General features: G+C 29.3%; 2 protein-coding genes across 7 annotated transcripts; both read right to left on the reverse strand.

The window, feature by feature from the left end:
* Nucleotides 1-530: 530 nt before the first annotated feature.
* Nucleotides 531-5,107, reverse strand: LOC110630404 (adenylyl-sulfate kinase, chloroplastic). Of its 5 annotated transcripts, none has more exons than XM_021777889.2 (7): nt 4,591-5,100; nt 3,020-3,160; nt 1,840-1,989; nt 1,620-1,738; nt 1,443-1,527; nt 1,231-1,277; nt 531-645 (listed from the first exon to the last, which is right to left on the reverse strand). In XM_021777889.2, the coding sequence occupies exons 1-7, from the start codon at nt 4,820-4,822 to the stop codon at nt 547-549; spliced, it is 873 nt and encodes a 290-aa protein (XP_021633581.1). In that variant the 5' UTR covers nt 4,823-5,100; the 3' UTR covers nt 531-546. The 5 variants fall into 5 exon arrangements, with proteins under 5 accessions (XP_021633581.1, XP_043805856.1, XP_043805857.1 ...); XM_043949921.1 differs by having other exon boundaries at nt 3,020-3,155; nt 4,591-4,727; XM_043949922.1 differs by lacking the exon at nt 4,591-5,100 and adding an exon at nt 4,106-4,575 and having other exon boundaries at nt 3,020-3,155.
* Nucleotides 5,108-9,163: 4,056 nt separating this feature from the next.
* On the reverse strand, nt 9,164-11,411 carry LOC110629574 (BTB/POZ domain-containing protein At3g49900). Of its 2 annotated transcripts, none has more exons than XM_021776605.2 (4): nt 11,157-11,411; nt 10,989-11,058; nt 10,235-10,738; nt 9,164-10,156 (listed from the first exon to the last, which is right to left on the reverse strand). In XM_021776605.2, exons 1-4 carry the CDS (start codon nt 11,276-11,278, stop codon nt 9,365-9,367), a joined length of 1,488 nt encoding a protein of 495 aa, XP_021632297.1. In that variant the 5' UTR covers nt 11,279-11,411; the 3' UTR covers nt 9,164-9,364. The 2 variants fall into 2 exon arrangements, with proteins under 2 accessions (XP_021632297.1, XP_021632298.1); XM_021776606.2 differs by having other exon boundaries at nt 11,168-11,310.
* Between the last annotated feature and the right edge of the window lie 1,756 nt (nt 11,412-13,167).

A 13,167-nucleotide genomic window follows, 5' to 3' on the forward strand; every position in this document is an offset into this window, starting at 1 on the left:
GGCTCTTGTTTTCTGCTTCTTGTCCTTGAATGACCACACAAGAGCAGAAATGAGTCTTGCTTTGATTTGATTTCTCAGCTCCCATTTTCTTTACAACCCTCTTTCTTCTTTGTTGTGAAGATGTCTTCTTTTAATAGTATTTGTCCGTTCACATTATCATCCTCTTCTTCTTTATATTAGTAATTATTGTATATTTTGTTCTAAATTGAGGTGATAAATGAAATTAATATAGTTATTTGCAGTAAATATACACATCTAAAAACTCTGGGATACTGTTTCAATACAAGAATTCAGAGAGCCCCCAATACTTTTATCCCCAGTTTCCAACATGAATATCAAATTGCTAGAGAATACAATCTATACACTAAACCCCCTTACCCTTCCAGAAATGATATGATTGCTACGTTTAGGAAACGAGAAATTTCCTTGATGCAGCAATGCAGAAGCCTCCTTGGTGAAATATAAAGCTTCAGCTACAAGAGGCTCTAAGCTTTCACCAGAAAGGATTTTTATTTTTGTTTTTGTTTTTATTTTTACTTTTTCTTATTAGGCCTGCAGATACCCTTTCTCTTCCAAGTAACTTATTACAGTTTCAGCCATATCACATGGAGAAGGACAATCGTCTCCCATCTGTTTCAGTACTATCTGCAACACTCGCCAATTAATGGTTGTCAATTGAGATGTCAATTGAGAAAAGAAAAGGAAGGAAAAAAAGAAACTGACTAAATAAGCATTTCTATATGACCATGCTAATAAGCTCTCTACGAGATGAATGCACTTGAATACTCTCGAGTCCTATTCATGCTTAGCCCATAGAGAAAATCATGAATGAGATAAACAAAAAAGTTCTACGCAAGACCAGAAATTTTTGACACTAACAGTTTCATTTACTTTTTATTTGGAATAAAAAATTTCATAAAAATTCAACTCAATTTATTTCTTTTCAATCAATATTCTCTTATTTAGAATAAAAGAATTTAATTCTTTTTAACTTGAAAATTTTTTATTAAAAAAAATGAATTTTTTATAGGAATTCATTTGACGAAGCGTTAATGTTTCAACTTTATCAGGCGACTGAGTTTGTAGGTAAACGGGGATTCCACCTAACATGCACCAAAGCTTGTTGGTATTGATATCAAAGCACGTCTAATTCTCCAAGTTGCAAGTTCATGCTCACTAGCAAGTTCAGACCCACATATCATGCATGGATTTCAATTAAGGGATACACACCTCACAATTTAGTGGCGGTTCATATGGATCATCAACCCCCGTAAAACCTGCAAAAAGTGCCAGTTGCACACTTAAACATGCAACTAAAATTGAGAACTAAACAATCTCTAGCACAATATAAAGAAGATTAACTACATGAATCTATCAACATTGGAAGATGGAAATTCTAAGATAAAAGAAGAATAATAATAAATAAGAGTCCTTGAATACACCTTTGATCTTTCCAGCTCGAGCAAGTTTGTACAATCCCTTTGGGTCCCTTGCCTCACACACTTGGAGCGGCACATCCATGAACACCTATCAGGCAAATTTCAAGCATTTTTCACAAGCAACATGAATTCCCATCCAGCATGTTCTATATTTGCCACAATAAGAATCACAGCACATACCTCAATAAAATCTCCATCAGGTAACAATGCACGACAGCCATCTCGGTCCTTTCGGTAGGGAGATATTAAACTAGCAATGCAAATCACACCAGAATCTGCAAAAAGCTTTGCTACCTCCCCTGCAAACGATAACAATGCAACATCCTCGATCACCAAAAGAAAAAACAAGAAAAAAATGAAAAGCAGTAAATGATAAATAACAGCAATAATACAAATTTACCAATTCTCCGAATGTTTTCTGCCCGATCTTCAGCTTTAAAACTTAGGTCACGGTTTAGGCCATGTCGGACATTGTCTCCATCAAGGATGTAGGTCAACTTCCCTCTTGAGTGCAAGCCTCGACTCAGAGCACATGCCAAAGTGCTTTTTCCTAAGGTAGCAATTTAACAAAGAGAGAGCAACAATTTAGGGTAAGGAAAAGCAAAAGAAAAGACTCCAAAACATCAGAGTTGCCTCAGAATGTGCAAGCTATGCTAGAAATAGTTTGACGCTGACAAATGCCTAAATTTTTTATCATGATTACAGATGCATTAGAAATTCTATACTCCATATATGAAGTATGCAAAATTCTTAGCTTTCGCTTTTCACAGTTAAAAACAGATTCCTCAGAAAACAATAAAGATTATATGAGTCTTTAGTCATTACATCGTCAGCAGAGAATATTCCTATGTTTAGTTTGCTCTAGAAAATTATCATAAGTCGTATAATTATAAATAATACTGCCTTAAATTTCTGTATGCTGCTTTCGATTACCCATTTGGAATTCATATTTTCACTGGTTTCTTTTCACCAATATTTTAACACAGTAGCAATCTCATAGCATGCCTTCCTATTCTTAGTCACCAGAAATTATTTGCTGGAACCAAGCCTCAAGGATAGAATTCCCAAGAATTTAGGACAAGCCAATTGATTATTAGTATCCATTATGAGTAACATATAATGGGCCATCAGAAATCACATTCTGCAGTTCCATTCAAAACTCAGCACATTAAGAAAACGGGAGTCCAGCAGAGGCAAATGGAAATATTGGTAGAAGTACATTAAAACTGCCAACTTGGACAACTAACATGAAGTTAAACAAATTTATTAATACACTGAAATTATACAACATCAAAAAGCCTACTTTGATTACTATTTATGCAAATTTCACTACATTTTTCAATGGGAGAAAAGGGCAGGGGAACCCAGAGCCAAATCACTAATTTTATATGGCATGCAAAGCACCCATTATTGAATTTTTTGGACATAGCTTGTTAAACTTTATTGTTAGAGAAATCATATACACAAAATATATCCTATGTTCTCACCTGAGCCAATGAAGCAAATTAACTATTATTTTCTCACAAAATCACTACGACAGAAAGTAATAATCATTTCATAAACAAGAACACTTAACAAACCTGAACCACTGAGACCGGTAATCCAAATGACACAACCTTTCTGCTGAAGTAACTCTTGCCTATCAAATTTATCAACTGAACTTTTATGCCATACGATGTTTGATGATTTCCCATTGCACGACATGATTTGATGATCCTTTCCTAGTACATGGTTGAGATTAGTAGCATAAATGGAGCCCAATTTACTTTAAAACTTTTTTGAAGTACACAACTAATTACTTTTCATGTTGGTGACCCAAACATGAAGATTGTGGGTAATATTATGTATAACAACATTTTAAAGTAAGTGAAACCCATTATTAAGCTCCCAAACTAAGGGATGTTTTGCTAGTTTGATAACTGTTCCTCATCTCTATTAACCATAGAATTTGGTTATACTGAACAAATTCAACTGGTAATAAGCACCAGTACAGTCACACAAGTGAATCATAGAAAGAGCGATACTAAGTCCATTTAGAAAGAAATTTGATCCATTTCTCTGCATGCAATCTTTGAAACAATTTTGAGGAAAAAAACTTCAAAATCCCGAAAAAAGAAAAGACCTGGTTACAGTACATAGAAACAAAAAAACCAAGTGAGGAAATTCTTTTGAATCAGTTCCAAGAAACGATGTTTAGAAAATTCCGCTCACATATAAGAAATTTAGCAGTTAGCTCCACCAGCACAACTGTAATTAAATTGAACTTTTTTCCCCTTTCTTTAATGTTCGAAGGAACTTACAGATTTGCCCATGATTTATAACAGAGATAAGATACAAACGTGAAGGCAGAAGACTGATCGAGAAATTGCAATAAAAATTCAGGGTACAATAACAAAATTGGTTTTGGAGGTAAAATAAAAATAAATAAATAAATAATTAAGCACTAAATCCAATTCAAACAGAAAAGCAAAGCAGCACAAAACAAGAACTGCCCCAAATTAAGGGGAAAAAGAAAAACAGAGCAAAACGGAAACAGGAACACTTAACAAATCTGAACCATTTAAAACAAGAAGCGTTTCCTCCTTGTTACAGTTTTTGGTATGCAATCGAATCTAAAAGAGTAAAACGGAAACAAGAAATCTCCTTCACGGAGAAGAACAGATTACCTTGAGGTGATTGAGCTTAATGCTTCCTCAGCAGACTACCAGTTCTCTAATCCCTTTAATTTATCTCTTTTGTGTCAATCCTGTTAACCCCTAATCTAAAATTTCTTTCATTTGTTTTTTTTTTATCAGTGGCTTCAATCTTTTATTTCCCACCTCAAAAAATCAACTTTTTTATTTATTTCTTACTCAAAACTAAATATTATTTAACAAAAGGTCAAATAGTTCATCATGAGCATTACTCAGTAGAGAGTCAACGATGCTTGTGGATATACCAATCAGAATACATCAAATTAGATTTCAACAAAAAAAAAATTAAATTTAAATAATGATACGGGAATTTTCCAACTGGAATGGTATCCCATGTTGTTCTTATCAAAAGATACTCGAGAAAAGGTTGAAAACACCGAAAATGGAGATAAAGTCAAGTTAACATCGATTTTCAACTTGCATTGAAAGCATCCACCATATGCATTTGTGTTTTGTACCTGAAATAGAGACGCAATCCTTGGTCAAAAACGCCGCAGACTCCTCCATTGCCTTAATTATCCGCGACGATCTCAACCTCGCATCACCACCGCGACAGAGCCCCAAATTGTTAACGGCATTATTGCCTATGGAGAACTTGGCAAAGCCTAACTTACACGGCACCAACGGTCCAGATTCAAATTCCGGCAGGTAGCTACATGCGAAATGCCTCGCTCCATGCACCGCAACCATCTCAGAAAAAAAGCCGAATGCGAGTTTGGCGGCGAAGATAAAGAAATTCGTTAATGATTGAGAATCAACAAAATGGTTTTGTTAGATGCGAGAATCGGCAGGTAGTTCGGAGTAGATGCGAGGGAGAGATATCTGAAAAGTGGTTGGATGATAGATTCTGAATGGGCGAGGGGCACGGCGGTCCGGACGTAGAAGCAGAGGGAGAAGCGGAAGTGTAAATTTTTATAATTTTGCGTACGGATTGGGGGAATGGAGGTAGAGAGAGGTGGTGGCAAAATGAGTGGCTGTCACGCGCTGGAACGGTGTGGGCTGACGGAGAGTCGACAAACTCAACATTGCTTTTTTTTTTTAATTATTATTTAGGTTTTTTTTTCTTAATTAGTAATTGCAGCTGAACTGTTACTTTTTTTATATATAAAATGATGAACAACATTATATATTATTTAATTTTTTTATTATTAAAATATATAAAAAAAATTAATAATTTGTTAAATAATATATATCAAATTTTAAAATATAATTATTAATAAAATAAAATTATATATATTATATATATATGTTATTTTATAATATTATATTTATTTTATAATTATAAATAGTTTAATAATATATATTTAAATTTATATTAATATAAAATTTTAATAATTAATAAATATTAAAAAAAACAATGTAATTTAAATAAAATATAAAATCTCATCATTTACCTTCTAATTCAAAAAAGTTTAAAAATTAAAGCTCATTGAAAAGATAAGTCATCGATCGTCTTTTTTAAAGTATTATTAAACATCAGAGTTAACTTTTTGGGAGCCAATAAATTATTAATCAGATGAAAAAGATAAATTAAATAATTTTTTAGTCTTTTATAAATTTACTGGTAAATTTTTCAATTTTAACTATTAAATATATAAAAAATTTAAATATTTTTAATATGAAAAAATTAATTAATAGATATTTTAAAGTTAATCATAAAAATTTTTTTATAAATTTTTACAATTATATTCTGTATTAATTCTATTACTAATTAAATAATAAATTTTACATTTTTATTGTTATTTCTGCTAGAAAACAACTTAAATGAATTTAAATTTAATTTAATTTAAGAAATTGAAACAAAGTAAAACTAAATTTATAACAAAATAAAAAAATTAATTAATTAAATTAATTCGATTTAATTTAGTTTATTAATTTAAATATTATTTTAAACTTTTTTAAATTTTAAATATAACTATATATTTTATTTTAATTTTAACTATTTAATTCAGCATGATTATGGAAGTTCCTTTCAGAAAATTAAAATAAATGAAATAAATTAAAAATTTTAGTATTAAATATAAACCAATTGATTTATTAAAAGGAAATTAATTTTATTTAGTAGAAAAAAAAATAAAAATTATCTCTTTTTTTTAAATTATATGGCTGATGTTTTCAATTCAAGTGAAATTATTGTGTTCGGTGCACACCGAACTTTCCATCACGGCAGTACAAAAAAAACAAAACAACTTTCCATCGCGGATTCCACTGTCAAGCTAGCGACACAACACAACAAACTAGCTTTTTGTCGCGAGTGGCCAGCACTGTTAGCTTTTTGTATTGATCACCCGGCATTTAAAACGCTTTTACTTGCCGTATCCAAATTTTACGAGTGTTTTATACCTATCTTAACAAAACTTATTATTTACTTCTATAGAAAAATTTATAATTTAGTTTCTTAATTTTTTTAAAAATATTAAAATATTTTTAAAATTTTAAAAATTATATTAATTAAACTTTCAATTAATTTAAATCATTAAATACTGAAAAATTTTAAAATATTTTTAATATTAAACTAAAATATAAATTAATTTTTATATTACAGAAATTAAATAATAAATAATTAATATTTATAATTAAAAAAGAATTAATTAATAATTTTTTAATATTTTAGAGATTTTTTTATATTTTTAAAAAATAAGAAATCAATTAATAAATTTGTATTTATTATAAAAATTAAATAATAATTTATCTAAAAAATTCTTTTATCTAATTTTTTATTGGAAAATTATTATAAGGTTTTTAAATTTGTTAAAAAAATATTAAATTATTTTTTATTTAATTAAACATTTATTTATTTTACGTAAATTTTAATTTTAATTTTAATTTCTGTCAAAGTTAACTGATCCAAGATTTATATCGTTAATTTTTTATAATTTTAATTGTATATATTATTTAATTTACAATTTTAAATATTTGTATTTCTTTTGATTTTTACTAGTAGTTGTTTTAAGTTATTTTTAAAAATAAAAATCTATTTATAATTTGTATGTTTTATTACATATTTTCTTTTTCTATTTATAGTTCAATAAAAGGAGTAATAATTAAGTTCACATTATTTATATAGGCATTTTAATTGAAAATTAATATAATTTTTTATTTTTAATTTTATTAAAATTCAATGTAATTATTGTTTTTTTTAATTCATTTGGAAAAATCTTAAACGAGAGATAATAAAAAATTGAAGAGTATAAATTAGAATTTTTAATTAAATTAAAATAAATTATATAATATTTTTCATTAAATAATTTAATTTTATATATTTTAATTAAATAAATTTAAAATAAAAATAAACTAATAAATGTTCAATAAGTCTAGAAGTACGATGGAGTTTGCTTTTTTGTTCTGACGTTATCATCCAACATGAGATCCAATTGAAATCCAACGTGGAATCCCGCCGGTACTTAAGTAATAGGAAAAAACCTCACGTCCCTCTGTAAAGCTCGCGAATGTAAAAATTATAGTTTTCATTCAATATTTACATTTAATATAAATTATTCAATTAATTTTTAAAATTAAAATTAAGAATATTATATCATATATAAATTTTATTATTTTTTAATATAAATAAATTCACATATAAAAATAATATTAAATTTCATTTAATCATTTAACTATAGTTGATTAATATATTTAATTTAAAAATAAATAAAAATTAAAATAAATAGTTTTACACTTTTTTCTTTATATGGGATAGATTATTCTATTTTTATTAATAAAAATATTTTATTTTTAATTTTTATGACACTCACAAATTTAACTTATATCAAGTATATCTGAATATATCCGAAAAATCTTAAATTCTATTCTTCTATCTCTATTTTTAAAAAAAATTATTTTGTAGTAAAAAATAATATTTAAAAAATATTTTTTAAAGAAATAATTTATTTTTTATTTTAAAATTTTAATATTAAAAATAAAATTCATTAATAAATTTATATAAAAAGATTTTAGTAAGAATTTCAATATATAAAAAAATAATAATTTTTCTAGTCTTTCTTTTTAAAATAATTTATTTTTATTTTTATTTTTATTTTTATTAAAAAATATTTTTTATAGAATACATAGAGTTTTAATGAGAATATTTTACTCCGGATGGACTTGAAAAAAATACACAATCTTCATTTCAGATTGATTGTATGTCTAATTGATATGGACTTGTTATCTATGAATGCATAATCTACTTCTTTACATTTTAACAAAAATTTATTTTGTTGCTCAATTTTACTTTTATCATATTAATCCAAAACCCATGGATCTGCGCCATCGTTGAGATGAGGCCACTATTGAGATGAGGACTGAGGAGCAACTGTCCATCTTTATTGCAGGGAGTAGCGACCCATTCAGCGAGAAGCAGTGGCAATAGAGCTGTTGGATTTTAATTTTGGTATGGTTCAAGAAGAACCAGAATTGAAATTAAATATTTGATTTTTTATTTTTAAAATTTATATTAGAATTAAATATCAGTACGGTTTTAATATAATTCTAAATAATTTTAATATAATTTCAATTTGATTTCAATTTTTATTTTGATTTTTTTAACTTTAATTTTAATTTTAAATTCAATTTAAATCTTAATTTTTTAAATAAAATTATAAAATTATTATATTTATTTTAAAATAGTAAATAACTAATATCAAAATAATAATATTAATATTTAAACAATAATAATATTAATATTAATATATATTCTATATAATTTTTAATAAAATATTATATTATTTTATATATAATTATTAATTATATATTTTTAATAAAAAATAAATATATAATTAATATATAAAGATATATTATATTAGTAATATGTGATTCACTCATATAATATAATTAAAAACTATAAAGTAATTAATATATTTATAGTTAAAATAATATATATATGAGAAGATGCTGAGCCTACAATAACACACTAATGTTAGTGGCCAATCAATCAACTTTACAAAGCATAAGTACGCATAAAGCATCATAGTTGCTACATATCTCAAACATAGAAGGTCAACATAAGTTTTTGGGAATTCCGATCCGACAACAATCTCCCGATCAAAATGTTAAGACATTTTTTAACTTCAATTTAATCAACGAGTGTAAATTAAATAAACAAATAGAAGTGCATGTCAAGTACCCAGTGAGCAAATAAATCCAACTAAAGAAAAAGGAAAAACAATAATAATTATTAAAAATTTTGTGGCCATCCTAGATGGAAAGTCTCCTCTTACGAGAAGCATCTTAATTTTGCTACGTGGTCACAGAAACTTCTCCATTTCCTGCTTCCGCCGCAGCTCCATCTTCTTTGCTCGAAATTTTAGTCTTAGATTGGCATTTTGGAGCAGATTTTGATACCCACAATGTACTTTTTAATCTATGAATCAGTCCCATTCCCATGCTGATATTTTTCTTACTTCTGGGACTGTCCTTATGTAAAGAGCCTCCACTTTTTTCACCTCTAACACCTAACCTGAAACCAGCAAAAGAAGTTGATCCTCTTTCGCCTTTTTCTATCTTAGCATCCCTCAAACCATAATGAAAACTCGCTGATCTTGATGAATCAATCACACTCCTTTCTTCCCTTTCTGTCTCATGCAAAACCTTCCCTGTTCTTTCCTTCCGTGGCCCAACCAAAAGCTTCTTCTCCATCAGACTTGTTTCCTTCTCAGATTTCTGCAAAATCTTCTTCATCCCAGCCAGTTCTTTCTCCAAGCTTTGTATACGTGAGCTCGTAGCTTCCATTTCGGCTTTGAGTTGAGCTGCTTCTCGTGCCGCTGCATCCCGTTGAAGGATTAAGCCAAGGGTGATGACCTCATTGTCATCGCCATGTGGGTGTGCATAGTTGTTGGCCGCAGCGGCAGAGGAGGTGAATATTGCTCGGCGGGTATTTAGCTGTTCAATCAACATTGCTCGGACAATGAATCGTAATGGGAGTCTAGGATTCTGCACTGCATGAACGAGAAGCTGAGTAGAGAGCTTTTCACAGTCTATGAAATTGCATATGTCCATCTTCTGCTCTTCTGTTATCTTCCCACCATGTTCCTGTGCCCAAAATCTAACCCAATGGAGCAAGAGAAGATATAGAAATCTAAAGATCAACGCTTGCAAATAGCAAGTTACCTGGATGTAAAGATCAATGACCCTATACAACACGTCGTGGCTGGTAAGCCTGTATTGCATCGTCTCTGCGACTACTTCAAACTCGTCGGCGGACAAATCTATAATATCGTCGACAACTCTGTCCATCTCGCTTCCATCATCACCCAACGCTTCCATGCATCTGCTCAAGAGAAACGCTGTCGTTTCAGCCTCTGGAAGCAACCGCAAACACGAACCAAAAACAATCTGTGCCAGCTCCCGGTTAACTGCAATCACTCGACGGAAGTACGTTTCCGTAATCTGCCTCAAGTTCTCTTCACGCTTACCCTTGGTGCCGGTCATCCCAAGCAACTCCGCTGCAGTTCTCAGCGCCGCTACATTGAACGGCGTTAAAACTAAGTTGGTGCCGTAGCAGAAGTCCGCAACAAGGGCGAACGTTTCAGCCGTTATATTTAACGGGAGCGTTATTTCTGAGAGTTCCGTTAGTTGACGTTTCAAATAGGTGCTCCTCGACGCCAACGGCTCCTGTGGAAATGAAAAGGTGAAATATCATAAGTGACCCGAATTTTATCATTAATTGCTGAATAGTACCGTTCTTTCCATTCCATCGAAAAGAGGTCACTCGAGCATCGATTTCGGTTTCTGCCCGATGCGTTTGAGGCCAAATTCAAAATCGAACCGGGCCTATATTCACTTTTTAAAAGAAAATTTATCCAAACAGGCAGAAAATTAGAACTAGCACATCTAAGAACCAGATCAAAATCAATGGACAGACCTTATGCAGATGAAAGCATGTCCCCTGAACGTATATCAAGACGTTTGTTTTCTTCCCAGTTGCCATGGACCTTTTAATAATATATAATTAACCACAAAAGAGATAGAGGATTAAAATAATTCAATAAAAAATTAATTAAAAAAACAAAAATTAAGAAAAATCAGATACCAGGACTCAACTCTAGAATGCAGAGGGACGGGAGGAGAGGAAATAGAAGGAGAGGCGGAAGAGAAGTCATAATCTTCCTCGTAGATGGTATCTACAAGGGCCAAACCTTTCCAGTCCCTCATCTTTGTTTCGGCCTTGAATGTCGTCCTCCTGTAAGAAGACGACAGTTTTGGTTTTGCAATTTTCAAGGGTTCTTGAATGGTTGGTGTGTAAATGGGATTTAGGGTTTTTGAAATTCTATGCCTGCTAGATGGTTATAAATTCGTATGAAGGGAGTATTAATTGGTGCATGTGATGACTCATAAATGCTGCTCTTAAATACCCATTTTGATTAAATTTTTTTAAAAATTTTGTTTTGGTATTTTCCCATAAATATTCGTGCCAACATATTAAGGTGATAAACGAGTAGAATCTCATCAAAATCATACCATCTCGATAAATATTATCATTATTTTTAAATTTATTTTAAATTCGATTCAAAATTAAAATATTTTCTAAATTTAATTATTATTATTCAAATTTATTTAATTTTATATAATAATTTTTGTTGAAAAATTAAATATTTTAAAAAATATTTAAATTTTAATTTTTAAATAAAATTATATAAAAAGATTTAAAAATATTATTATAAATATTTTATATTAAAATAATTATTTATATACACAGATTAATAAATATCTATAAAATTTAAATCAAATTTAAACTCATAATATGATGATATTAAATTTTAAATTAAATTCGTTTTAAATTCAATTATATAATATTTAAACATATTATATTATATTATGGTTGAGTTAGGTCATACACCAAAAATAATGAATAAGAATAGATGAATTATTTGAGAAATCTGATATGGACTTACCACTTCCCAATCTTATTGCACACTACGCTTAGCATAATCTGCATTTCTTGTAGATTTTTTTCCACCGTTAAAAAATTGAAGTCAAATTTGCATAAGATCTTCACTGATTGATCGCTGTGTATAGCAGCCACTTGCCGTTTTTGAACCTAAATTTAACCTAATTTCTGGGGCAATATCTTGTGTGGATCTCTTGTAGGAGGGATGATTACATCATTGGATTTGGTTCCAAAATTAAGTTAAATATTTATTTGTAATATTATATATCATAATTATTTTATTAACTTAATTTATAAATGAGTCGCATGAGCTAAATGAACAGTTGGGCAGGTTGAAGACAAGCCCATGATGGGTAATTTTAGTTTCGATGCTTCATAGTATATAATGAGGCCAAGCGGATGATAGCCCAGTTAAATAAATAATGGATAAGTTGCAGGAAAATATATATATATATATATATATATATATATATATATATATATATATATATATATATTTCCACGAAAGTAAGGCTGTAAATTAGCCAAGCTATTCGTGAGCTATTCGAGACTCAACTCGATAAAAGCTCGACCGAGTTCGGCTCGTTTTTTAAACGAGTCAAGCTCGAGCTCAATTTTGAGGCTCGTCACTTAAACGAGCTGAGCTTGAGCTCCATAGTATTCGGCTCGTTAAGGCTCGCGAGCTGACTCGTTTTTAGGCTCGCGAGCTGGCTCGTTTTAGGCTCGCTAGCTGACTCGTTGAGAAGGCTCGCGAGCAGGCTCGTTGAGAAGGCTCGCGGGCAGGCTCGTTGAGAAGACTCACGAGCAGGCTCGTTAAATAGACTCGTGAATAATATTATTTAAATAAATTGGTGAACCAATTCGTTAAATAAATTTATGAACAAGTTCATATATTATTAAAAAAATAAAAATAACTATAAAGTTATAAAATTTAAACTATTATAAATACTTGAAAATTATAATATTGAAAATTACAAATAATTAAGATTAATTATTATAATTAATATTCTTTAAAATTAAATTATAAAAATCTTTTGTATATAATTATTATAATAAGATTTCATAAAATTAATGTATAATCACAAATAATTAATATTAATTATTATAATAAGTATTCTTTAAAATTATAGTACTACATGATAAATTGAGTTGT

The sequence above is a fragment of the Manihot esculenta genome, chromosome 13 (assembly GCF_001659605.2).
Source record: "Manihot esculenta cultivar AM560-2 chromosome 13, M.esculenta_v8, whole genome shotgun sequence".
NCBI lineage: Eukaryota > Viridiplantae > Streptophyta > Magnoliopsida > Malpighiales > Euphorbiaceae > Manihot > Manihot esculenta.

What these genes read in the sequence shown, in the direction of transcription:
- LOC110629574 (XM_021776605.2), bottom strand. Translation starts at nt 11,278, where the DNA reads ATGAGGGACTGGAAAGGTTTGGCCCTTGTAGATACCATCTACGAGGAA. An exon ending in CATTCTAGAGTTGAGTCCTG is followed by an intron (nt 11,059 to 11,156) that starts GTATCTGATTTT and finishes TATTATTAAAAG; the next exon opens with GTCCATGGCAACTGGGAAGA. An exon ending in CATGCTTTCATCTGCATAAG is followed by an intron (nt 10,739 to 10,988) that starts GTCTGTCCATTG and finishes TCATTTCCACAG; the next exon opens with GAGCCGTTGGCGTCGAGGAG.
- LOC110630404 (XM_021777889.2), bottom strand. Translation starts at nt 4,822, where the DNA reads ATGGTTGCGGTGCATGGAGCGAGGCATTTCGCATGTAGCTACCTGCCG. An exon ending in GGATTGCGTCTCTATTTCAG is followed by an intron (nt 3,161 to 4,590) that starts GTACAAAACACA and finishes ACCATGTACTAG; the next exon opens with GAAAGGATCATCAAATCATG. An exon ending in AGAAAACATTCGGAGAATTG is followed by an intron (nt 1,739 to 1,839) that starts GTAAATTTGTAT and finishes TATCGTTTGCAG; the next exon opens with GGGAGGTAGCAAAGCTTTTT.